Genomic DNA, 27,513 nt, shown 5'->3' with positions numbered 1-27,513 from the left:
ACCTTGCCATGCGGCAGAGTCAGGGCAAGCATCCAAGGTAGGCATTTTGGGCTCATCTGGATCCATGGGGCTGCCAACTCCAGAGCCATGGCCGTTCCCCGATGCCCTCTGAAAATACAAGCAATAACAAGTGTGAGGGGCCTCTTTCACTTGCCTTGCATTCTTCCGCCAGTCAGTTGTACACATTGGGCTGATAGGCAGTGAGGAAGAGAAGAGCGCTTAACGGAGAAATCTGAGGGCTCCCTCGGACAAAAAACAGGGACACCAGCCAGAAATACCAGAGCAAAACAGCAGCCAGTAGGCTTGGTCTTTAATGAAGACTGCCGCGACAGGACTCCCACCTGCCACCAGGTGAAACAAGATGGGAGCCCCGTACAAAAGAGAACCCAAACTTTTATTGGCTGCTAATTCCCATGTTACACCCCCATGGTTACATCATGAAAGGGGAGGTCTGGTGGCAATAATCTGAGCATCCTGGACCCTGCCCCATGCTCCCCCTTGCCCTCCACGGAACATCCATCAAGTGTAACAAAAGAGATATTTACATTTCCCTGTTTCCCAGCCAAGTTAATCACACCCTTTTGTCTTCAACTGGGTTTGTTATTTCTGGAATGGCTACACTCAGGGATCAGGAAGCCAGGAATTATCACTCAGGCAGAGGGGCTGCTGAGTAGCTGAGCTCACATGTCTACATGAATTTCTGAAGTTTTCCCAGTGAGCCAGTACATAGATACATTTATCAGTGAATTTTGTACATTTGGTATTGTGCAGCAGAGGCCCTTTGAATAGATAGGAAGAAACTGTGATGAAGTGTTTTGTGGGGACAAATCACAAAGGTCACAAAAGTGACTGATTTTGGTAGTGGGCTGCATGTGCTGGAGGGTCAACACACACACCCAAACCTATTCATAAATTCCTGTAACAGAGCCTACTAAGGGGATCTTGCTCAGGGAGCCCCCAAAACCTGGACCCAACAGTGGATGAGACAAGCATTGCCTTATGGCTCTCTGCACAAAGTAATTGGGGCACCTGACTCACTGCCATGCGCTTAGCTTGAGACACCACACCATATAATTAAAACCACTAAAGAAGGGTTTGCATCACAATTAAGATTCTGTGCTCTATTACACTGTCGAGGGTTCGCTGCCCAGCGTGACCTATAAAAACATACAGCATTCCGGTTTATTGTTCTCACGACAGCTACTCATTGTGACCAATTTCCCAATTTCACCGTGCATAAGTTCAGGCCTGCTCTCATGCGCACCCCGGAAATAACCACATGCATAGAGTGCCACCTAGAGGCCTTGCAGGAATTAGAAAAGCAACCAGGGGGTTTTTCTTCCGAGAAGGCACGACGTTGGAAAATGGTATTCCTCTCAAAAGACATTTAGCCACATTGGCACCATCTATTTGAAGCAGAACGGTACCACTCTAAACACTCACAGCCCATGAACGCCCAATTATGAGAGCTGTGGTTAAGAGTGCTTGAGCATTGTTAGGGAGGTCCCTATTGACCTCGCATCACTACTTAACAATCCCTCTTCAAGGGGAAAGAGAGGAATTGAGGGCTGTTGTGCTCATGTCCTGCTTGCAAGCTTTCCACACACATCTTGTCGACTTCTGTGAAAGCAGAACTAGATGGACCTTTTCAGTGTATCTGAAGAAGTGTGCATGCACACGAAAGCTCATACCTATGACAAACTTAGTTGGTCTCTAAGGTGCTACTGGAAGGAATTTTTTTTTATTTTTCCTTTCAGCAAGTTATTCTTTTGTTCTTGTGTTCATTAAGTTCCATACCTCTCCCAGGGCAGCCTTGTAGGTCCTTTACTGCCAATGAATCCAAAATGCAGCAGCTAGACTGGTGACAGGGATTGGCCGCCGAGACCATATTACACCGGTCCTAAAAGACCTATATTGGCTCCCAGTACGTTTCCGGGCACAATTCAAAGCGTTGGTGCTGACTTTTGAAGCCCTAAATGGCCTTGTATACCTGAAGGAGTGTCTCCACCCCCATTGTTCAGCTCCGAGGGCCTTCTGGCAGGTCCCTCACTGTGAGAAGTGAGGTTACAGGGAACCAGGCAGAGGGCCTTCTTGGTAGTGGCGCCTGCCTTATGGAATGCCCTCCCATCAGATGTAAAGGAAATAAGTAACTATCTGACTTTTAGAAGACACCTTAAAGCAGCCCTGTTTAGGTAAGTTTTTAATGTTTGATGCTTTATCATGTTTTTAATATTCTGATGGGAGCCACCCAGAGTGGCCGGGGAAACCCAGCAAGATGGATGGGGTATAAATTATTATTATTATTATTATTATTATTATTATTATTATTATTATTATTATTTATTATTCCCTTCCAGTGCCACCTCTCCTACCTACATCTTCCTCAATCTCTTTCAACATCTCTGTACGTCCAGCAGGCTGCCAGTCCTCCCCTCAATGCCTGGGCTAGCAAGTCCCATTTTGCCACTTGAGGCAGTGGCAAAATGGTACAGGGGCAGGCAGGGCATCCATAAGTTTCCCTCTTATACATGAGAGACACATTTGGGCCAGCTGCAGGTTTGAGTAGCTCCTCAGCCAAGTGTCCTCTGGCAGACTTCCATTTCCCACAGTGCCCTGGGGTGCCCCACACCAGCATAACTCTGGGGCACATGAAGTCCACAGCTGGGGGATGAGGCTAGGTGCTAGTGCCCAATGGGGTCCAGCAGGACTGCTGAGCCCTGGCACCTGTTGGTGTGTAAGGTAAAAGGTAAAGGACCCCTGGACAGTTAAGTCCAGTCAAAGGCAACTATGGGGTTGCAGCGCTCATCTCGCTTTTCAGGCCGAGGGAGCTGGCGTTCGTCCACAGACAGCTTTCTGTGCCATGTGGCCAGCAGGACTAAAGCGCTTCTGGCACAACGGAACACCGTGATGGAAGCCAGAGCGCATGGAAACACTGTTTACCTTCCCGCCGCAGCGGTACCTATTTATCTACTTGCACTGGTGTGCTTTCGAACTGCTAGGTTGGCAGAAGCTGGGACAAAGCAACAGGAGCTCACCCCGTCGCGGGGATTCGAACCACCGACCTGATCGGCAATCCCAAGAGGCTCAGTGGTTTAGACCACAGCGCCACCTGCTGTTGGAGGGCACCAGTGTGCCTATGTGCCATATCGGCTCCCACAATACAGAGGAAGACGCGCAATCTCCAATCGCATGTATGCAATTGTCACCAAGATTATGCAGTTCGGCAGTAAAATGTTTATGTGCTCGCTGTCGCGGAATGTATTAGTAGTAAAATATTATGTGTGTGCTACTGTAGGTTTTACTACATCTGCCTAGGCACCACTATGCGCAGCGCAAAATGGAAGGCAACCTGAGAGGCATAGCCAAAGCCGTGGTGGTCAGAGTAGTAGGTGAACGTCCCAAACCCATCCCAATGCAACTAATTGGAAATGGAGGAGACAGATGCTCCGTTTAAGACAGCTAATGATCAAAAGCCTCCTACAATAGTTCTCAGTCATTTATCACGGGAATACGCAAGTGAAAACTGAGCCTGGCCATGGGGCAAGTTTCTGAGTTTCATGCACAGTACAGCTGGGCACTCAATAAAATAGTAACCTGATTGCTGTGTCAGGTGGCTAGATTAATTTTTTATCCCCTGAATGCATAAAGGAGCTTTGTTGCATCAACTGTAATGCGCGCTGACTGTGCTATGGAGCCAGCCCCACTTTGCACCAGCTCCAAAAGAGCAGCATGCAAGCCCCCATCTATCTGCCCAATGTATCATCATAATCACTCCCATCTAGTATTTACACTGCACCTCTAGCTGATGTAAAAAAAGTAAAGCAGCACAGGCTGAGAGGATTGGTGGACAAAGAAGAATCAGGTTATGTGGGCCGACATGATGCTTTTAATAAATCTCCAGCAATACAACCAAGACTATCATTTTTTTTAAGTGGCATTATCTGTCACCACGACATTATTGGTCACCAGTGTCTACTATATATATATTTTGGAGGGAATTATCTGTTTGCTATGCATTCAGATATCGTAACAAATTTTGGATGAGATCAAGGAGTAGGTTTTTTTTGTCTGTGTTTGGATACAACTGGACACCATTTTGAATCAAGATGGCAGACTGCATCCTCCACCGATTTGAAAACTGCAATGGTTTTTTTGGATTCCAGTGTTTCCAGGTGGAAGACTGCTAGTTATCACTTAACTACAATAGAAAAGTGGGCCACACTCCTCCTACTGCTTTCAGTGGGAGGTTGTGATGGCATATTTGCACTTATCCTATGGCTGCAGTCCTCATACCCATTTACCTGGGAGTTAACCTCTTTTAACTTAATAGGACTTACTTCTGAACAGACATTTACCAGGCAGTTAGCATTGTTTCTTTCTCTTTTCTCCAGCCAGTTTTAGTAAATCACATTGGGACTTAAAAAAAAAACCAAAACGCTCAGCTCCAAAGTTATAGGCAAACATCTGCAGGCTTTTGATGGACTATGATGGTTTTTTGTGGTTAGTGTGCTGCCAAAGCTTTGTGCAGCTGCTTTTTGCTTTCAAAGTTTCTCATGAATTGCATGAGTTTTCCTGTTAATGTGTCACTATGTTCTTTTGTTTGTAAATATGGTGCAAGTTACTTAATGATCTGTTTGTAAAAACCAACAAGTCTTAATAAATGATGATGACATTGTGTACTTGTACTTAAAAGTCCAGACATCAAAGGAACAGTAAATATACATGTTTGCATATTTGCTTCTATATTAATGGCTATTGACATCAGTTAAAGAGATTATTTTCTGTCCTACCAGTTTCTAAAGAAAGTGACAATACCGAATAGTGTAGTAGGCAAGAACTAGGATTTCCAGCACTTTCGGTCCATGCAGAATAACCCTCAGTGTTAAGAGAGTGCTAATAATTCAATGATGCATGTCCAGATCCTTTTAAAGCATTTATTTCACAGACAGGATGATACTTTAAAAGACATGGAAAATTGACATAATCACATAGTGGAATGGAGAGATAACCTAGTGAAGACTGCTGCACGTTTTCATAGGCAACACTCCCCCAGTTAACAGGTATGCTAAGTGTGTTAAGCTGGAAAAACCGTGGAGATGAGCCCTGCAGCAGAAGTGATGGGGAACAGGCTTAATATTCCTCTCCTTCCTCCTCCCCTTCTCCTTCAATTGAATCCACACCCACTTCTTCGTAATCCTTCTCCAGGGCAGCCATGTCCTCCCGGGCCTCTGAGAACTCGCCTTCCTCCATCCCTTCCCCAACGTACCAGTGGACGAAGGCACGCTTGGCATACATCAGGTCAAACTTGTGGTCCAGGCGAGCCCAGGCCTCAGCAATGGCTGTGGTGTTGCTCAGCATGCAGACGGCACGCTGCACTTTGGCCAGGTCGCCCCCGGGGACCACCGTGGGGGGCTGGTAGTTGATGCCAACCTTGAAACCAGTGGGGCACCAGTCCACAAACTGGATGCTACGCTTGGTCTTGATGGTGGCAATAGCAGCGTTGACGTCTTTGGGGACGACGTCCCCACGGTACAACAGACAGCAGGCCATGTATTTACCGTGACGAGGGTCACATTTCACCATCTGGTTGGCTGGCTCAAAGCAAGCATTGGTGATCTCTGCTACAGAAAGCTGTTCATGGTAAGCTTTCTCGGCAGAGATGACTGGGGCGTAGGTGGCCAGGGGGAAGTGGATTCGGGGATAGGGCACCAGATTGGTCTGGAATTCTGTCAGGTCTACATTCAGGGCCCCGTCAAATCGCAGGGAGGCCGTGATGGAGGACACAATCTGGCTGATAAGGCGGTTGAGGTTGGTGTAAGTGGGGCGCTCAATGTCCAGGTTCCTGCGGCAAATGTCATAGATGGCCTCGTTGTCTACCATGAAGGCGCAGTCGGAGTGCTCCAGGGTGGTGTGGGTGGTCAGGATGGAGTTGTAGGGCTCGACGACAGCTGTGGAGACTTGGGGAGCTGGGTAGATGGAGAACTCCAGCTTGGACTTCTTGCCGTAGTCAACGGACAGGCGCTCCATCAGCAAGGAGGTGAACCCAGAACCAGTGCCCCCACCAAAGCTGTGGAAGACCAGGAAGCCTTGGAGACCTGTGCATTGGTCGGCCTGTTAGAAATAATCACAAAATATTTAGTGCCGATTTTTAAAAGATTCTGAACGCTCTTGTCTGATGCAAGGCTTTCCACACCTTTCCTGAAAAGCCCAATCACAGAATTTAACAGGCAGGATAAACACTCAGCAACTAAATTGACTCCTGGCCCTACTTAATAGTTAATTAATAGTCTCATACACTGATCTCTTCAAGACTGTTTTGGATCCCAACACTGACACCAAACTCCAGCTGTGCTTCTCTAGACACATGATGCCACAGCAAAAGCAGCAGTTTTGAAAGGATGCTCGTTTTAAATAAAAGTTACTAGCACAGTCTTCAAGGACTTCTTCACATCAATACCATTTCACTGGCAAACCTCAGACTAAACCATGCATTTATCTTCTCAAAACTCCCTTATGCATTTGCAGTTAAGTCTTGGCTGCTTTTCATCATCAGATTTCCCCAGGTGTCTCATGCTGGTTCATCTGAGGATTCCCCCCCCCCCGGTTTTATCCCTTTCATCGCTCACATGGTGATTTGTGTTTAAATATGCTTGCCCTCACCAAAGGGCAGAGGCTAGTGTTTACATAGGCAGAACAACCAGGATGGATCTGGGAGTTTGAGTAGCTAAGTTGGGCAGAAGCTTGTTATGGGCTCCATGCTTCCAAGCCTTCACAAATCCAAGTTATGTTTATACAGTGCTTTTTTTCCTATTAAAAATGTTTAGGGATACTCTCATTTTGACTCCAGAAAATCACCATTTTATAGTTCATATGAGGAAAAATAAATACAGTAAATGGACAAAAGTACAAAGATTCACAAAACCTGCTAGGTTGGCAGGAGCTGGGACAGAGCAATGGGAGCTCACCCCGTCATGGGGATTTGAACTGCCGACCTTCTGATTGGCAAGCCCAAGAGGCTCAGTGGTTTAGACCACAGCGCCACCCACATCCAGGTAAGCAAGGGAAGGAGGTGTCAGAGCTCTGGCAGTGTCCTAGAGTCCTCCTGCGAAGGTGGAGGGGGGGGGCTCTAGGACCCTGCAAGAGGCTCATGCCTCCTTCCCAAAGCCCAGCGCCTTGCTTAGCCTGCTTTGGGAAGGCAGTACCACTCCTAGCAGGGGATTGTGGGGGGGGGAGACTACACATTTTGGCCCGCCTCTACCCTTCCCACAATACAATTTATAGCCTTTTTCATAGTTTGTTTACATTTAGCAAGAGATACTTTTGTCATAGACATCTTGCACTTGGGGGAATGATAGCCAATGTTTAAAAGACAAGGCCTCAATTCAGTTGTACACTATGGCAAACTTTCTGCCTGCACAAGCATTTCAGCTTGCCAGATGGAATGATCCCCGCTCTCCTCCCTCCATGCACTGTAGGGATGTGGGTGGCGCTGTGGTCTAAACCACTGAGCCTCTTGGGCTTGCTGATCAGAAAGGTCGGGCAGTTCGAATCTGCACAACGGGGTGAGCTCCTGTTGCTCTGTCCCAGCTTCTGCCAACCTAGCATTTCAAAAGCACACCAGTGCAAGTACCGTAGATAAATAGGTACTGCTGTGGCGGGAAGGTAAACGGCATTTCCGTACACTCTGGTCTCCGTCACGGTGTCCTGTTGTGCCAGAAGTGGTTTAGTCATGCTGGCCACATGACCCGGAAAGCTGGTCCCTTGGCCTGAAAGCGAGATGAGTGCTGCAACCCCATAGTCGCCTTTGACTGGATTTAACTGTCCAGGGGTCCTTTACCTTTAACCATGTAATGTTCTGGGAGTTCTCCTAACCTCACATGAGTTGATTTCCGTGGGTGCAAGGAATGAGGAGAGCAGGGAACCCCCTTTCCACAAGTGGGAAACCTTGCAGAGGACTTCCACCAATAGGGTTTGTTAGGGGAACCCAACCCTTTAGTACTGAACTGTCCACTCATCCATGGCCTTTCATCACCACTTTCAGGCCACACAATTCCCTTCCCCTTGCACATCCTCAAATCTGGAGATAATCAGTTCTAAAACCTCACCCTGAAAGGGTTCTTCTCGCCATGCTGGTTGTCAGGGATGCGGCTGAATTGAATGCCTGGGAAGAGTCTAACACTAAAGAGTCAGTACAGTACAGTGGGAGCCAGAGTCTAACTCTGGAGATGAGGGATTGCAGCCACAGATAGAGCAAGAGTGGGTTAGTTTGGCCCCCCTTCATCAAGAGTTCCCAGACTCAGATAGAGCAGCCAGAGGGAGGGGAGGAGATAGATGACATTGAGGGGTTTGCAACCATTACGAGGGAGCATTTCGAGGAATTGATAGCGGGGGGGGGGGGTTTCACCCACCTTCTCCCTGAACCAGAAGAGCTGAAAGGGTTAAAATGCAATGGATGTACAAAAGAGGAAGGGCTGGACTTTGGCACCCTTCATGCTGCAAAAGGAGCAGAGACTCAGAGTGACCAACTCGTAGCTAAGAGTGGCAGGCTCGGAGCCATGCTCTGGATGTTAATTGTAAGTAAACGTACCATAAAACTGCCAGAGACTCATTATTTCTTATGGGGGCGGGGCTTGCTTGCCTGCCTGAGATCATTACACTGGTGCCCTCAAATGCTTTATTCTACTAAGCTCATTAAAACCTGTCTGCAAGTTATTTACCAGCTTCCTGATCCGGTCGAGGACCAGGTCAATGATCTCCTTGCCAATGGTGTAGTGGCCCCTGGCATAATTGTTGGCAGCATCTTCCTTGCCAGTGATGAGCTGCTCGGGGTGGAAGAGCTGGCGGTAGGTGCCAGTGCGCACCTCATCTGTGGAGAGAAGCAATTGGAAGCATCAAGACACCTCGCATCCCTCCCGTAGACACAAACATAGCTAGAAAGCTATTAGAAGTGCCTTGTTTGCTCACCGATCACAGTTGGCTCCAAGTCCACAAAGACTGCCCTGGGGACGTGCTTGCCAGCTCCCGTCTCACTGAAGAACGTGTTGAAGGAGTCGTCTCCTCCCCCAATGGTCTTGTCACTGGGCATCTGTCCATCAGGCTGGATGCCGTGTTCAAGACAGTAGAGCTCCCAGCAGGCATTGCCAATCTGGACTCCGGCTTGGCCAACGTGGATGGAGATGCACTCACGCTGCAACAAGGAGAGAGAGGAATAGTTTATAAATTTAGCAGGTTTGCTTTGTTTGTTATTTATATACAGTGCAACCCTTTGCACAAGCCACAGGGTGATTTGCAGCTAAGCGGATCTCCAAAGATCTCAGGGTGGTTCACTAGGTAAGATATGTTATAAAATAGAAACACATTCAAACAACTCGATTATTTAAAAACAATGTTGCTAATAGCAGCAGGAATTAGGTCTCTCCTTCCCACAAATACCTGCCCCCAAAAAGATGCATCTGAACTAACCACCCTCAAACTAGAGAGGGATGAGGCCAGACACACCTCTGTCAGGAGTTTCCTATACAAGGAGGCCCCACCCCATAAATGTCCTCTTCCAAACCCATAAATGTCCTCTTCCAAACCCATAAATGTCCTCTTCCATTAAAAAGGCCCTTGCTGGGTGCAGTTATTCTATTGTATTAACACTATGTATCAGGATTAGCTGTACGATAGATACAGTTCCCAACTAGTTTTGAGAGTGACTTGTGAGAAATGGAATAAAACAAGGTCCCCAAACTAAGGCCTGGGGGCCGGATCCAGCCCCAATCACCTTCTAAATCCAGCCTGCAGATGGTCCGGGAATCAGCATGTTTTTACATAAGAATGTGTCCTTTTATTTAAAATGCACCTCTGGGTTATTTGTGGGACCTGCCTGGTGTTTTTACATAAGTAGAATGTGTCTCTGGGTTATTTGTGGGGCATAGGAATTCATTCATATATATTTTTTTCAAAATATAGTCGGGCCCCCCCACAAGGTCTGAGGGACAGTGGACCAGCCCCCTGCTGAAAAAGTTTGCTGACCCCTGGAATAAAATTTTGATGATTCATATTAGAAGAAATGTTCCAAGCAGTCCTAAATCAAGACCCATTTCGCATTTCCCTTCATAAACAGTTTAGTGAACCACACTGAGGACTGTATGCATTGAGCGGGTGTCCTTATTGCTTTCATAATTTTCTATGGGTCTTTGCATTAAAGATTATGTGGTCCCAATATTAGAAACCGAGATAAGAAAGCTAGGAGTTAAATGGCATCTTAAACCTAGGTTACGGGCAGAACAGCGGGATGTCTGGGCGTGTTTTTAATAATAAGAATACAAAGCTGAAAATGCAGCTAAAATCTTAAAGTTTATTTTTCATGTGGTCTAGTCCTTCCCCTGCCCATCCCCTTAATATCCTTAAGAGGGTCTCTTATCCAGCCTTCAGAGAGCAGCTGGAAGCAGGGTGGCAGAAAAAGGCCCTCCTTTCCTTCCACTCTGCAATTTTAATCTGAAATGAAATTCCCTGTCGCAAAACGCGCCCAAATCAATGGGAATTTCAAACACTGTGTGGCCCCTCCCTCAGACCTTGTGCTTATATAATGGATCAAAAAGAAAAGAAATGCACAATTTTACTGGTGATGGGAGCAATGTCATGCTCCAGTTAAGATTGCTAGTGAGGCACGTTTACAGTTCAGCTGGCGAGGCCCTAGCTCACCATATCGAAAGAGGCATTTTTTTAAAACATTAGCTTTCATTTGCAGGCCTGATGAAGTTCCCGCACTAAGAAAGACTTAATCACAGAGGGGAATTCTGCGGGTCTATAAAAAAAACAGCATGAACAAGCTGTTCAGTACAAAGCTGTGACTGTACTCTCTGCAGTCAGCAACCAAGCAGGTCATGCCACTTGCAGTCAGCTGACTCGGAAGGCAAAAAGCGGATGGAATCGGCTTCTTCCCCCATGTGTAAAGCAGAGACCGGAAAACGCTAGCTGCCCTCCCCCCCCTTCGAGCATCAATTTACTCTGTGCAGCACCTGCTGGCAGCCTGTTGCTAGGATTATCTCAAGCCTAGACCTAGATTCCTAGATTCAGGCACAGGCAGCCCCCCCCCCTGTTTTGAAACATGACTTTCGAATCTCCATCCCAACAGATGGCACTTGAGAGGCCACCAGGCTCTCAGCATTTTGGACATTAGTCCTTCTAGGCAGAGCAAATTAGGCAGTAGCAGAGCGTGCCCCAGGAACCCCAAATTTAACCCTCATTATTCAGGAGAGCCCCTTGCGTTGTGCTATCCCCTGGTTTCGGCGGCTTGCCTTGGCCACGGCTTTCCTCAAGTGGCAAGGCTCAGTAAGACTCCCTTTCCTCGGAAGTCTTAAAGCAGAGGTTGGTCGGCCATCTGGCTGCCACGGATGCTTTAGCTGAGATTCCTGCATTGCAGGGGGTTGGACTAGATGGCCCTTGGGATTCCCTTCCAACTCTACGACCTACCAGCCTGGATATGTGTTACTGAGGAAAAGGAGCATTCCAGCCACCCAGTTACCTATTTAATTGACCTTTCTATAGGTCTCCTATTCAACTTACACTGCAGCTTATTACTAGGGATTTTGTTAAGCCCAGTCCTGAAATCTTGCAAATAAATAATAATAAAGCATAGCAACATAGCAAAGATGGCCTTAGCTCTGGTACACCTATGGATCCTAATGTTCTGCAACATTTCCAAAAGGTTGGTGGGGGGGAGAAGCAAGCAGGGGATAGGGTTGCCATATTTCACAAAAAAGTAAAAACCAGGACACCCCAAAGTTCTTGAACGTTTTTTCTAGATAAGACCCCAAAATTCTTGGGCTACTATTAGGAAAACCTGGTGAGCTTCCCGCCCCGCCATTGAGCAACCTCCCCGTGTGCAGAAACAGAATATGTTATGTGTGCACTGCTGTGCGGATGGGGAGGAGGGAAACATATGGAGCTGCTACTAGATCTTTGCTCTTGCTGTAGCGGAAGCAGACCTCGTGGCGCGGACTCAGCGCGGCAAACAGCCCCCTCCTCCAGCCTCGCTGCGCGGGAAAATGTTAACTGCAAGCGCGCGGGGGAGGAGCCAAGGGGGGCTCCATGCGCCTTTTCAACCTCTCCCCATCACCATGGAAATAAAATAAAATCATCATCATCATCATCCGAGTAACCCATCGAAATTAGCAAAATGCCTCCCACGCACCTCGGATGACAAGGCTTGCAATTCTAAAATATTATATAAATTGGGAGACAAGCCTTGGCCCCAGTAGTTTTTCCCCAGTGGCATCAGCAAAAATGTCTATTCCAGTGGATAACGGGGACTATATGTTAAGGGCTTTTAGGATGTAGAGGCAATCCTTGCAGAGCCTTCAGATCCTATTAAGAAGTTGGCATCTATCTTGCAGTGGGGGGGGGGGGATGCCGTTGCATTTCCACCTCCAGACAGAAGATGCGCCCCATGGACCATCTACTCGGTCCCCCGTTCCACCGGGGCCGACCTGATGTATTCTCCGCTACTGCAATTGCAATTCAGCAACAGGGCTGCCTCCGACCTAAATGCTACCCGCCCCCCGACCACGACCACACACACACTCTTCCAATCCCGCCATTAATCCGGAGGCGGTAGTGAACGGGTCGGATCAGAGCCGAGGATTGACCCGGCTTCGCATCGCGCGCCTCAGTCACCTCAGCTGAACCCACCTGACTGGAGGGTGAAATAGAGGGAGGGGGGAACCGTGTAGGGCACGGCATAAAATGCGATAAATAAATCCCCCCCTTTTGAGATCCACCCCCCTTCTCCATCATCGTCCTCCAGACCCACGACCAGCTCCTGGCCACCCAGTCTAGAACCTTCTCTCCGCCCCACTCTTGGCTCTCCAGCCCCACCCCCGAAGAAAACCTCACTACCTTCCCTCCTGAGATCAAGGCTGGCCCGGCTCCTGCCACGTTCATTTTCCAGCCCCCTCTTTACCAAGCATTTTTGTTTTTTTCAGATGTGCCCTTTCAAAGATCCAAATCGATTTCTCAGCCAGGAGACACATCACATCCTCTTCCTAGCCATTCTGGGCGAGCTGCTGCCTGACCCCCCCCCCCAATGCTTTTTAAATGTTCCTTATGGTAAAACCTCCCCACAACCGGCCCTCCAAGCGGCGGATCCCGTAATCTTTGCGCGCGCTACAGCCTTAAACCAGCCATCATCGCCGGTGGCTTTCCTAGTGGGGAATCCATTCCGGCCTCCGGATTCTCCCCCTTCCGCCCGCCATGATCCCTTCGCCCCACGCTTCCCTGGACATCGGAGGGGCGCCCCACCCCGGGAGCTGCTCCTTTGCATAAAATAAGCATCCCCTTCTCTTCCCCCTCCCCCCGAGGCTCCAGCTTCCTCCTCCTCCTCCTGCCTCGCCTCACTCACCATGATGTCGACGAGGAAGGACTTCAGGAAGCAGGAGAAGGAAAGAAGGGACAGAAAGCAGGGGTGTTACTTCTCCCGACAAGCTAAGAGTCGATGTAAGTAACCGAATGGGAGAAGGAGGGGCCGCCCGGCTGCTTTTATCTCACATCTCCCTCCCAGGGCTGGGCGGGGGAAGCTGGGCTGGCATGCATTTAGGATAATAATTTTGCTGCGCGGTTGCCATTGGGCAGCCTGGCAAGTCCATCTGTGAGCTCACAATCCGTGATTGGCTGAAACCAATGTCCCCCCTTTTCGCTGGGAAGATGGGTTTTGGGGAGAGAGGGAGGCGGCGAGGTGTGTGGGCTCCCTGGGTCCACTCTTCCTCCTCTCCGAGGGCGAATCCTCCTTTTTGAGGGGACAGGCTTGAGGCTTCTTGATAGCACCCAGCTGAATTCCTTGCATCGAAAACTCTTGATGCGATGAGATTAGACTTGCTGGTCACAGGGTATTTTATTTATTTATTTTAAAACAACAACTGTTCATAGGTAGATGTAACAAACCAGTCCTTCTTTTCCCCCCTCCTCTAGGGAGATAGAGAGCCTCCTTTTCTTTTGGAGAGGATCAAAGGGTCATTCTGTAGGAGGAAATGCGGGGGGGGGGGGACATGACTGAGGCCACTCGAATGGCGCCACTTTTCCCTTTTATTCACATCCTATTGTCCCCATAGGGATACAGTGGCGCGTTTGGATTATAATGTGTTATCTAAGCCGTCTGTCTGGGACACAACAGTTGCAGGCCTCCAGTAGAATCGTGCGCGCAGAGTAGACACATGGATTTATAAAACCTGTCCACAGCTCCCTCCCCCCCCCTTGAAAATCGATGCAGAGAAATGGGGCTGCATTTTGCCATATCTTCAGCAAACCTTCCCCAAACCACACTTTCTCCAGTAGGTCTCTGTTTTTTAGCGCAGGGTTTATATTCTTTAGGACCATTCCACCGTTGCATTGTTTAAAATAGCGTTTAAATGCACGGTGCAAAATACTGCTTGTGGCATTAAAACAAAAACCGACTTCAGAATGATCTCAATCCTGCTGGAATTGGGTGGGTGGGTCTGGAAGGCAAATGGCCGACAGCTGCAGGGGCTTCTCAGCATATTTGGTGGTCAAATAACTCGCATGCTTTCTGGCTGAGATACAAGATGCGTATCTTCCCCATCCCCCTTGCATCTGGATCTGCTGAGTGATTTATAAGACAGCCCTGGAATTCAAGGAAGGCCAGCGCAGTTGCATTTTGATTTTATTTTGACCTTAGCCCAACCTGTCGTAGCGTCATCATAAGTCGTTAAGCCTCCCCTAACGAAAAAAGAATCAGAAAAACTCGGCCCCACTAGTCTTTGTCCTAGATAGAGATGATCGTTCGGAAAAGCAAAAACAACACGGCCATGTGCAAGAGGATTAAAAGAGCTCCAGAACAACAGGAGGACGGGGAGCCAAATGCGGAGCATGAATGAGGAATGTCCCGGATGCCATACATAATAAGACAGAACTGCAGAGCGGAGGCGAGCTGAAGCTGAGCGGTGCGTGGCTGCAGCTTCATCCTGCAGAGGAAAACTGCGGCAGCCACGGCGATATTAATATCTCTAGGGTTTGCTGCAGACCGCGAGACACACTGGGACTGGCTCTGCTCTCCTGCCCTTGGGCAGAAGATGCAAATACGCACGACTGCCAAGCAAAGGCTCCTCTGCTGCCTTATATAAGGCTGGAGAAGGGATTGAATGAAGGGACGTTTCAGGGATTGGTCTCCTGGTTGTGGGTACTGTCTGGATATCAATTGTATGAAGCTGGATTTACATTTTTGTAAAATTGGGGAGGGCGGGGAAGGGAGGATGGGCAGGAAACAAGGCGAACCTCCTTGCAATTCTATATTTTGCCTTGTGTGCACTCGTTTTGCCGCCTCCACTGTTTGTTTGTTTGTGTGTGCAGGCAGAATGGAAGAGACCTGGCTTCTCACCCAGCACCCACCCACGTGGCATCTCTGCCCCTGTTCACTGCACGCCCCTGTGCAATGCAGTTCTGACGCCTTTCTGCACTGTGAAACGTCCCCCTCCTATGTCTTGCCAAATGCAAGGTGGTTCTTTTAAAATGAGATTCCCAAGTACAGTAATACAAAGCACGAGTGAGTGAGAAGATTAAAGATTTTATTCCAAACAGCAAGCGATATACAGTGGTACCTCAAGTTAAGAACTTGATTTGTTCTGGAGGTCCGTTCTTAACCTTAAACCGTTCTTAATCTGAGGTACCACTTTAGCTAATGGGGCTTCCCGCTGCCGCCGCGCGGGTCAGGGTAAAACGCGGATCCAGATGATTTTAAACGGATCCTCATGAATTCATATGATTTTTTCATTCAAATAAAAAAACAACACCATGATATTGTAGAGTATGTCTTAGTCTGTAGGCAGCACCAAAAAAATCACGCATCCACTGTTTCGTGCGGCCACAATGACACAAAAACGTGGTTAAAAACCACGGATCCTCATGGATCCTCATGATTTCTGCATTGGGCCACCGCGAACTCACTGTCAAATCACATATCATGCCCAGGGGCACAGCCTGCACCACAAAAATCAAGGATCCACAGATTCCTGGCGACAACGTGGCCCAAAAACGTGGTTTTGAAGCACGGATCCTCACGAATCTTCACCTTTTTGCATGGGAACCCCCCAAATTCACCCTAAAATCACATATCATGGCCAGGGGTACAGCCTGCACAACAAAAATCAAGGATCCACAGCTTCCTGGCGACACCGTGGCCCAAAAACGTGGTTTTGATGCATGGATCCTCACGAATCTTCACCTCTTTGCATGGGAACCCCCCAAATTCACCCTCAAATCACATATCATGGCCAGGGGTACAGCCTGCACCACAAAAATCAAGGTTCCACAGCTTCCTGGCGACACCGTGGCCCAAAAACGTGGTTTTGAAGCACGGATCCTCACGGATCCTCGCGAATCTTCACCTATTTGCATGGAGCCCCCCAAATTCACCCTCAAATCACATATCATGGCCAGGGGTACAGCCTGCACCACAAAAAACAAGGATCCACAGCTTCCTGGCGACACCGTGGCCCAAAAACATAGTTTTGAAGCACGGATCCTCACGGATCCTCGCGAATCTTCACCTATTTGCATGGAGCCCCCCCAAATTCACCCTCAAATCACATATCATGCCCAGGGGTACAGCCTGCACCACAAAAATCAAGGATCCACAGTGTCCTGGCGACACCGTGGCCCAAAAACGTGGTTTTGAAGACGGATCCTTGCGAATCTTCACCTATTTGCATGGGATCCCCCAAATTCACCCTCAAATCACATATCATGCCCAGGGGTACAGCCTGCACCACAAAAATCAAGGATCCACAGCTTCCTGGCGACACCGTGGCCCAAAAACGTGATTTTGAAGCACAGATCCTCACGAATCTTCACCTTTTTGCATGGAGCCCCCCCAAATTCACCCTCAAATCACATATCATGCCCAGGGGTACAGCCTGCACCACAAAAATCAAGGATCCACAGCGTCCTGGCAACACCGTGGCCCAAAAACCTGGTTTTGAAGCACGGATCCTCACGGATCCTCACCTTTTTGCATGGAGCCGCCACTAACTTACACATCATGCCCAGGGCATAGCCTGCAACACAAAAATCAAGGATCCACAGCTTCCTGGTGATACCAGGGCGCAAAAACATGAACGGCAGAAGATGAAAATATTGACAGATCAAGTATGGATGTTGGTGATCTGACACTAAGTAAAAGCGAACCGAAAGAAGTGCCATGGTCAGATCACTACCTGGTGCAACTGGACTTCTCCACGACTCTTCCCCTCTCCAGGGAGGTGGGACCAATTCGGACTTGGGGGTTATGTTTCTGCGGTTTTTAGAAACAGAGGCTGGGCATTTGTGACGGAGCGTACTGGGCGAGTATTTTTGGTACGTCTGCAACGCAGCTAATAATTTGTTCATAGGCAGATAGATTTCTCTGCTATCTTTCTTTCTCACATAGCTGTGTTATCGATAATTAGCCAATTACGGGCTATTAATCTCAACAGCCGATTCCCTGGTGGCCCGCTGGAATGTGGAGTTGACCAGGGCTGTTGACTGTTTGGCTCCGAAGCGCCCTCTACAATTGCATGGAGCCTGGACAGCCCTGTGGTTCTCCATGGACCTGAGGGCAATGAAACAATCGTTGAGACGGCTAGAGCGCCGGTGGCGGATAACTCATTCTGAAGCTGGCCAGACACGGGTTAGAGCTCAATGTCAAGCTTACCAAGTGGCGGTAGCAACGGCGAAGAAGACTTTCTTCACCGCCTCTATTGCATCTGCAGAAAACAGCAGCAGGAGACTTTTTCAGGTGGTTCGCAGTTTAGTGGAACCACCTGCTCCATCGGGGCCCAGTACGGGCCGCATGATCTCCTGCAACGATTTAGCAAAGTTTTTTTGCAGATAAAGTCGCTCAGATTCGGGAAGAGGTAAAATCCACCGTGGGAGCAGGGCCGGGGCGGGGGAGCGCTGGAGGTCTGTCTGGTCCAGTTGTGTGGGATCAATTCCAATCTGTTACCTCCGAGGATGTGGACAGGCTGCTTGGACGAGTGAAACCAGCCACCTGTCTCCTTGATCCTTGCCCATCCTGGCTTATAAAAGCTAGCCGGGAAGGGCTGGGCGATGGGCTTCACGGGTTGGTGAATGCTTCTCTCTGTGAGGGAGCATTCCCAGACCCGCTGAAAGAGGCGGTTATTAAACCGCTTCTTAAAAAACCATCTTTAGATGCGGCCAATATGGCCAACTATCGCCCAGTCTCGAATCGTCCATTCTTGGGCAAGGTGATTGAGCGAGTGGTTGCTGAACAATTCCAGGCACACCTGGAAGAAGCGGACCATTAGGATCCCTTCCAGTCGGGATTCAGGCCTCATCATGGGACTGAAACTGCCTTGGTCGCACTGGTTGATGATCTCCGGCGGCCTAAGGACAAAGGTGAGAGCTGTTTCCTAGTTCTGCTGGATCTCTCAGTGGCTTTTGACACCATCGACCATAACATCCTTCTGGACCGTCTAGAGGGGTTGGGAGCTGGGGGCACTGTCATACAGTGGTTCCGCTCCTTCCTCCTGGGCCGTGTTCAGAGAGTGGTGGTGGGGGATGAGTGTTCGGACCCTTGGGCTCTCACTTGTGGGGTGCCTCAGGGCTCTGTCCTCTCCCCCATGCTTTTTAATATCTATATGAAGCTGCTGGGATAGATCATCAGGGGGTTTGGGCTGGGTGTTCATCAGTATGCGGATGATACCCAGCTCTACCTCTCTTTCCAATCAGAACCAGTGAAGGCGGTGAAGGTCCTGTGTGAGTGCCTAGAGGCGGTTGGAGGATGGATGGCGGCTAACAGATTGAGGTTGAATCCTGACAAGACAGAAGTACTGTTTGTGGGGGACAGGAGGCGGGCAGGTGTGGAGGACTCCCTTGTCCTGAATGGGGTAACTGTGCCCCTGAAAGACCAGGGGCGCAGCCTGGGAGTCATTTTGGACTCACAGCTGTCCATGGAGGCACAGGTCAATTCTGTGTCCAAGGCAGCTGTCTATCAGCTCCATCTGGTACGCAGGCTGAAACCCTACCTGCCTGCAGACTGTCTCGCCAGAGTGGTACATGCTCTAGTTATCTCCTGCTTGGACTACTGCAATGCACTCTACGTGGGGCTACCTTTGAAGGTGACCCGGAAACTACAACTAATCCAGAATGCGGCAGCTAGACTGGTGAGTGGAAGCGGCCGCTGAGACCACATAACACCAGTCTTGAAAGATCTACATTGGCTCCCAGTACATTTCCGAGCACAATTCAAAGTGTTGATGCTGACCTTTAAAGGCCTAAATGGCCTCGGTTCAGTATACCTGAAGGAGTGTCTCCACCCCCATCGTTCTGCCCGGACACTGAGGTCCAGTACCAAGGGCCTTCTGGCATTTCCCTCGTTGCGAGAAACCAAGTTGCAGGGAACCAGGCAGAGGGCCTTCTCGGGGGTAGCGCACACCCTGTGGAACGCCCTCCCATCAGATGTCAAAGAGAAAAACAGCTACCAGAAGACATCTGAAGGCAGCCCTGTTTAGCGAGGCTTTTAATGTTTAATTGATTGTTTTATTTAATTTTTCTGTTGGAAGCCGCCCAGAGTGGATGGGGAAACCCAGCCAGATGGGCGGGGTATAAATAATAAATTATTATTATTATTATTATTATTATTATTATTTATTATTATTATTATTATTATTATTATTATTATTACTATGTACAGTGGTACCTCACAAGACGAATGCCTCGCGCAACAAAAAACCCGCAAGACGAAAGCGTTTTGCTTTGCACGAGGGACTCACAAGACAACAAGGTTTTCTATGAACGCCGCTTCATCTTGCGAAGCGCAGCCATAGAAAGACGAAGCGGCGGCAAGCGGCAACAACAGGGGAACCAGCTGTAGCGTGGGAAGAAGGCAAAGGAAGATCAGCTGTCAGCATGGGAAGCTGATCTTCCTTTGCCTTTTTTGCCTCGCTACAGCTGTCAAATCACTTATAATGCCCAGGGGCACAGCCAATGTAGGTCTTTCAAGACCGGTGGTACGTGGTCTCAGTGGCCACTCCCAGTCACCAGTTTAGCCAGGGCCGTCTTAAGCATATCCAGCACCGTAGTGCAAAGATCCCTCCAGCCCCCACCCCCTCTGTTTCCCAGAGTTGTCGACCCAGCAAGGTCAGTTGGTACCCGGTGCGGATTTTTTTTGTCACACCCCCCATTGAAATTATTAAAACAAGGAAAAATAAGATACTTACAGTTGCAAGTGTTATTTTCTTTTTCTTTTTTCTTTACATTGTGAGCATGAGCACTTAAAACCCCCTTTTCCTAAAATCAAGGTGCATATATTTTAAAGTTCTACTTATTATGAACATGTAAGAAATGGTGCTGAATTTCTAAAGCGACCTCTTTCGGTTTAAGCGCACCTATACATGCCTCTCCCAAAAGCCGTTCCCTTTCAGCTCAGATGTGCAGAGGCTGGTTGTAGCCGTTCAGCACTCTGCCCATGCACAAAGAAACTCTCATTCCTCATTCCTTCGCATGACCCAGGGTCAAACCCTGACACTGAAAAAAATGGTTCTGGCTGAGTCCTGAAGTCACATTAAATCCCAGTTCAAAGTATTGCCATTTGTCCATAAGAGGTTTTCCTGTACTGGTCCAGTAAAACGCTTCTGCTGCGCTGCACAGACCAGAATCAGTTCTCTTTGCAGAGCATTAAGCACAGCGGCTGGATTCTTGTTGTGGTAAAATGCTTGCAGCTTTGCAGCAGTAACGACCCACGGAAGCCCAACTTTCGAAGACAGTTTTATTGCAAACAGATAACAGAAACATCTCCAGAGCTTTCAGACATGACTGCTCCACACCCCACAAGCAAACAAAACAAACGCTCTATATATACTGAGCATCTTAACAACTTAACAACTTAAATCACATGACCTTGCTAATTTGCCAGCGTCTTAGGTTTAAAGCCCTAACAGTCCAGAGGCGAGCAAGTCCGTTTTGCCTTCCTCTTGATTATCAGCCAATATTTAGTGTATGAATAACTAGTGTATGAATGCCCATTTGGTGATATCCATGTGTAGAGTCGTCTCTTGTGTTGTTGGAAAAGAGTGTTTGTGATGACCAGCCTGTTCTATTGACAGAACTCTATTAGCCTTTGCCCTGCTTCATTTTGAACTCCAAGGCCAAACTTGCCAGTTGTTCCTTTTATCTCTTGATTCCCTACTTTAGCATTCCAATCCCCTGTAATGAGAAGAACATCCTTCTTTGGTGTCATTTCTAGAAGGTGTTGTAAGTCTTCATAGAATTGGTCGATTTCACTTTCTTCAGCACCGGTAGTTGGTGCATAAACTTGGATTACTGTGATATTAAAAGGTCTGCCTTGGATTCGTATCGAGATCATTCTGTCATTTTTGAGATTGCATCCCATTACAGCTTTTGCCACTCTTTTGTTGACTATGAGGGCCACTCCATTTCTTCTACGGGATTCTTGCCCACAGTAGTAGATATGATAGTCATCCGAACTGAATTCGCCCATTCCCTTCCATTTTAGTTCACTGATGCCCAGGATGTCAATATTTATTCTTGTCATCTCATTTTTGACCACATCCAGCTTACCTCCACTCATGGTTCTTACATTCCAGGTTCCTATGCAATATTTTTCTTTACAGCATCGGACTTTCCTTTCGCTTCCAGGCATATACGCAACTGAGCAACCTTTCGGCTTTGGCCCAGCCGCTTCATCAGCTCTGAATCTACTTGTACTTGTCCTCCGCTCTTCCTCAGTAGCATGTTGGACGCCTTCCGACCTGAGGGGCTCCTCTTCCAGCGTCATAACTTTTATATGCCTGTTGTCTTTGTCCATGGAATTTTCTTGGCAGGGATACTGGAGTGGCTTGCTAGTTCCTTCTCCAGTTGGATCACGTTTAGTCAAAACTCTCCACTATGACCTGTCCATCTTGGGTGGCCCTGCATGGCATAGCTCATAGCTTCTCTGAGTTATTCAAGCCCCTTCGCCACGACAAGGCATTGATCCATGAAGGGACGACTCTACACATGGATATCACCAAATGGGCAGCATCGAAATCAGATTGATTATATTCTCTGCAGCCAAAGATGGAGAAGCTCTATACAGTCAGCGAAAACAAGACCTGGAGCTGACTGTAACTCAGATCATCAGCTTCTTATAGCAAAATTCCAGCTTAAACTGAAGAAAGTAGGAAAAACCACTGGGCCAGTAAGATACAATCTGAATCAAATCCCTTATGAATACACAGTGGAAGCATAGCTGCCAAGTTTTCCCTTTTCTCGCGAGGAAGCCTATTCAGCACAAGGGAAAATCCCTTTAAAAAAGGGATAACTTGGCAGCTATGAGTGGAAGTGAGGAACAGGTTTAAGGATTTAGATATGGTGGACAGAGTGCCTGAAGAACTATGGATGGAGGCTCGTAACATTATACAGGAGGCATAGGAAATGCAAGGAAAAGGAAATGCAAGAAAGCAAAATGGCTGTCCAACGAGGCCTTACAAATAGTGGAGGAGAGGAGGCAAGCAAAATGCAAGGGAGATAGGGAAAGATACAGGAAACTGAATGCAGATTTCCAAAAAATAGCAAGGAGAGACAAGAGGGTCTTCTTAAATGAGCAATGCAAAGAAATAGAGGAAAACAATAGAATGGGGGAAACCAGAGATCTGTTCAAGAAAATTGGAGATATGAAAGGAACATTTCGTACAAAGATTACCATAATAAAGGACAAAAGTGGTAAGGACCTAACAGAAGCAGAAGACATCAAGAAGAGGTGGCAAGAATACACAGAGGAATTATACCAGAAAGATATGGAGGTCTCGTATACCCCAGGTAGTGTGGTTGCTGATCTTGAGCCAGACATCTTCAGGGCCGGTGCTAGGGTTTTTTGCGCCCTAGGCGAGATCACCTTCTGCCCCCCCCCCATTATTAATAAAATAAAAATAAATAAAAATGGGCTGGGTTTTTTTTCCTTATCTATAATTTGAACTTTGTTTGGCTTTCTGCTTTATTTGGTAACTGTTTTTTAACACGCCCAGAAGCAGTGCACACTCTGCCCATGCCCCGGGGCATCCTGCCCTGGGCATTGTAGCGCCTAAGTGGCGCCCGGGGAGGGCAAAGGTGCCTGGGCCCCGTGGGGTGCGCCTCTTCCTGGGCGCGCTTTGCGGAAAGGGAGCGTTGCGCCGCGTGCGGGGTTCTGACATCAGGAATCACAAGCAGAGAAACCAGTAGGAGAACACTTCAATCTCCCAGGACATTGTATACAAGATGTCAAAGTAGCAGTCTTATTACAAAAGTTCCTCTGAGTGTACCTTACCTTTTCCCCTTCCTTCATGACTCTTGATCCGACGTTAGCAACTCCTCTGGGTGCTCCAAATTCCAGGCCGGCCGGCCAGGCCCAGGCAGGCAGGCAGGCAGGCAGCAGGCAGGCAGGCACGCCCTTTTTTATTTTTTCTCCTCCCGACGTTGCCGGGCGAGGGGCAGGCCAGCGAGGAGGGGCATCACGCCAGTCAGTTGCTAGTGCGGCGTCTCGCTATCCCGCCCCTCGCCCGGCAACGTCGGAAGGAGAAAAAATAAAAGAGGAAGCTGCAGCCTTGCTCGGCAGGCAGCTTCCTTTTTTATTTTTTCTCCTCCCTACATTGCCGGGCGAGGGGTGGGCTAGCGAAGAGGGCCGCTATCCCGCCCCTCGCCCGGCAATGTCGGGAGGAGAAAAAATGAAAAAGGAAGCTGCAGCCTCGATCGGCAGCGAGGGGGGCAGGCTGGCAGGGCCCCCTCCATTTTGGCGCCCTAGGCAATGGCCTAGTTCGCCTAAATGGATGCTCCGGCCCTGGACATCTTGGAGAGTGAAGTCAAATGGGCCTTAGAAAGCACTGCTAATAACAAGGCCAGTGGAAGTGATGATATTCCAGCTGAACTATTTAAAATTTTAAAAGCTGATGCTGTTAAGGTACTACACCCAATATGCCAGCAAGTTTGGAAAACTCAGCAATGGCCAGAGGATTGGAGAAGATCAGTCTACATCCCAATTCCAAAGAAGGGCAGTGCCAAAGAATGCTCCAACTACCGCACAATTGCGCTCATTACACACGCTAGCAAGGTTATGCTTAAAATTCTACAAGGCAGGCTTAGGCAGTATGTGGACCGAGAACTCCCGGAAGTGCAAGCTGGATTTCGAAGGGGCAGAAGAACCAGAGACCAAATAGCAAATATGCGCTGGATTATGGAGAAAGCTAGAGAGTTCCAGAAAAAGGTCTACTTCTGATTCATTGACTATGCAAAAGCCTTTGACTGTGTTGACCACAGCAAACTATGGCAAGTTCTTAAAGAAATGGGAGTGCCTGATCACCTCATCTGTCTCCTGAGAAATCTCTATGTGGGACAAGAAGCTACAGTTAGAACTGGATATGGAACAACAAAATTGGGAAAGGAGTACGACAAGGTTGTATATTGTCTCCCTGCTTATTTAACTTATATGCAGAATTCATCATGCGAAAGGCTGGACTAGATGAATCCCAAGCCAGAATTAAGATTGCCGGAAGAAATATCAACAACCTCAGATATGCAGATGACACAACCTTGATGGCAGAAAGCGAGGAGGAATTAAAGAACCTTTTAATGAGGGTGAAAGAGGAGAGCGCAAAATATGGTCTGAAGCTCAACATAAAAAAAAAACCAAGATCATGGCCACTGGTCCCATCACCTCCTGGCAAATAGAAGGGGAAGAAATGGAGGCAGTGAGAGTTTTTACTTTCTTGGGCTCCTTGATCACTGCAGATGGTGACAGCACTCACGATATTAAAAGACGCCTGCTTCTTGGGAGAAAAGCAATGACAAACCTAGACAGCATATTAAAAAGCAGAGACATCACCTTGCCTACAAAGGTCCGTATAGTTAAAGCTATGGTTTTCCCAGTAGTGATGTATGGAAGTGAGAGCTGGACCATAAAGAAGGCTGATCGCCGAAGAATTGATGCTTTTGAATTATGGTGCTGGAGGAGACTCTTGAGAGTCCCATGGACTGCAAGAAGATAAAACAGATCCATTCTTAAGGAAATCAGCCCTGAGCGCTCACTGGAAGGACAGATCCTGAAGCTGAGGCTCCAATACTTTGGCCACCTCATGAGAAGAGAAGAATCCTTGTAAAAGACCTTGATGTTGGGAAAGATTGAGGGCACTAGGAGAAGGGGACGACAGAGGACGAGATGGTTGGACAGTGTTCTCGAAGCTACGAACATGAGTTTGACCAAACTGCGGGAGGCAGTGCAAGACAGGAGTGCCTGGCGTGCTCTGGTCCATGGGGTCACGAAGAGTCAGACACGACTAAACGACTAAACAAGAACAAAGCTACCCCTGACAGTTAGGTCCAGTCGTGGACAACTCTGGGGTTGCACTCTCATCTCACTCTATAGGCTGAGAGAGCCTGCGTTTGTCTGGACAGCTTCCTGGTCATGTGGCCAGCATGACTAAGCCGCTTCTGGCAAACCAGAGCAGCACACGGAAACACCGTTTACCTTCCCTGTATCATAGTCAGTCGGTGATCTGTTTTTTAGGAGTCCAACTTCTCAGCAGCCTGCACTGAATCAGATGCTGGAGCTACTGTTATATTTTCCTTCAGTCTGAGGAACTTTCTTCCCGATCTACTCTTTTGCCTTTTATTTCGCTTCAACTGTGTGAGCTGCAACCGGTGAGGCTTCCCTGGTTCTGGTGGCATGCCAATAGATTTTTTTTGGCAGCTATAATATGGTAGCAAGTCCTGGATGATGGGCAAGAGCAGTTCTCTTTGGGGAAAAGGCAGACAACATAATGCTTTTCTTTACTAACCCTTACCACAAATACACCAAGCTGTGGACAAACATCTATTAAATTGTTCATTACCATGAAGGATCATGGTACCATTTGACAAACTGATGGTGCCTTCTCATAGCTTTCATCTTTCTTAGGCCACAGAAGTTATCCATGATTTGTGATGGATCACAAGCTATATGAGGAAAGACTGTATCTTCTGGTTATCTCAGGGCCGGCTCTAGGTAGACTCCCGGTGGCGCGGTGTGCCAGGGCGCGGGGCTGGTAGGTGGGGCGCTGTGCGATGAAGCTGCGCGGAAAACATGCTGCGCCCAGTGAGGGCGGGAGCGCCGGAGCGATCTCCGCTCCTCAGTGCCAGGGCGCCCGACCTGCTCGAGACTACTCCCTGGGTGATCTTGAGTGTCTGACAAACTGAGGCCGCAAATGAAAGTTTCCAGTGTTACACAGTCCACGCAAAGTTTCTCTCCAGTAAATTTTTTGCATTGCATGTAAGGATAACACCATTGCTTCCACTGTCAATTCTTTCCATTGTCAAAGTCTTTTTAGAGCTGCATGAAAACTCCCAGAGACATTTGTGGTGATTCCACTTTTTTCATTATATATGTCCAGTCTCTTTAGAATCCAGGCCCCAGCATGCTTTATTATTGTTGGTGCAGGTCTGCCTTAAAGTAGTCTAAGAACGCTTTGCTCCAATTTGTACTGAGTTTATCAAATTTGAATCTGTAGTCTTGCTCAGAATTTGACCCGAGAAGATCAAAAAAGTCAGCAAGGTATAGCTTGGTATCTTCTGAACTGGCCCCATGTTTTTTCAACCAAAACATGATGTCTCTGCAGACAAAAGATGCTCCAAAGCATTTTAAATTCCTTTTTCTCTGTCAGACCTATGACAACTTTATCTGAATTGAGCAATGGACACTGTTTTGAAAGGTTTCAAAAAATCTCCTGTGATTGTCCTCTCGCCTGCTGTCATGTATCATGAACATTACAGGAATCAGTGGTGATTCAGCGAAAAGCCTCTCCCCCATGCTTTTCAACATCTACATGAAGCTGCTGGGAGAGATCATCAGGGGGTTTGGGCTGGGTGTTCAACATAGAATCATAGAGTTGGAAGAGACCACAAGGGCCATCCAGGCCAACCTCCTGCCAAGCAGGAAACACTATCAAAGCATTCTTGACATATGCCTGTCAAGCCTCCGCTTAAAGACCTCCAAAGAAGGAGACTGCACCACACTCCTTGGCAGCAAATTCCACTGCCGAACAGCTCTTACTGTCAGGAAGTTCTTCCTAATGTTTAGGTGGAATCTTCTTTCTTGTAGTTTGAATCCATTGCTCCGTGTCCGCTTCTCTAGAGCAGCAGAAAACAACCTTTCTCCCTCCTCTATATGACATCCGTTTATATATTTGGACATGGCTATCAAATCACCCCTTAACCTTCTCTTCTCCAGGCTAAACATACCCAGCTCCCTAAGCCGTTCCTCATAAGGCATCGTTTCCAGGCCTTTGACCATTTTGGTTGCCCTCCTCTGGACACGTTCCAGCTTGTCAGTATCCTTCTTGAACTATGGTGCCCAGAACTGGACACAGTACCCCAGGTGAGGTCTGACCAGAGCATGAGTATGCGGATGATACCCAGCCAAGGGCGTACCCACCACGGGGCAAGTTAGGGCAGCTGCCCTACTCTAGAAGCAGGGCTGGTGGGCAGAGGCGGAGCACAGCCCGGCGGAGCACGAGT

The 27,513-nt window shown here is 48.1% G+C and overlaps 1 protein-coding gene across 3 annotated transcripts in view; it reads right to left on the bottom strand.

The window, feature by feature from the left end:
• Positions 1-4,920: 4,920 nt before the first annotated feature.
• LOC118079595 (tubulin alpha-1B chain) overlaps positions 4,921-27,513 on the bottom strand; it is a 120,611-nt gene continuing 98,018 nt past the window's right edge. For 2 of the 3 annotated variants that reach the window (XM_088662950.1, XM_088662949.1), the window contains exons 2-4: positions 8,965-9,187; positions 8,718-8,866; positions 4,921-6,111 (exon numbers count right to left, since the gene is read on the bottom strand). In XM_088662950.1, the coding sequence (XP_088519076.1) occupies positions 5,131-6,111; positions 8,718-8,866; positions 8,965-9,187 (1,353 nt within the window). In that variant the 3' untranslated portion in view covers positions 4,921-5,130. Of the gene's footprint in view, positions 6,112-8,717; positions 8,867-8,964; positions 9,188-13,387; positions 13,483-27,513 lie in introns of those variants that run through there. The other variant, XM_035103904.3, reaches the window with a different exon arrangement.

This window comes from Zootoca vivipara, chromosome 2, assembly GCF_965207765.1.
Source record: "Zootoca vivipara chromosome 2, rZooViv2.hap1.1, whole genome shotgun sequence".
NCBI lineage: Eukaryota > Metazoa > Chordata > Lepidosauria > Squamata > Lacertidae > Zootoca > Zootoca vivipara.
The sequence above is the reverse complement of the archived record's forward strand: the minus strand, read 5'-3'. Positions and strand labels throughout refer to the sequence as shown.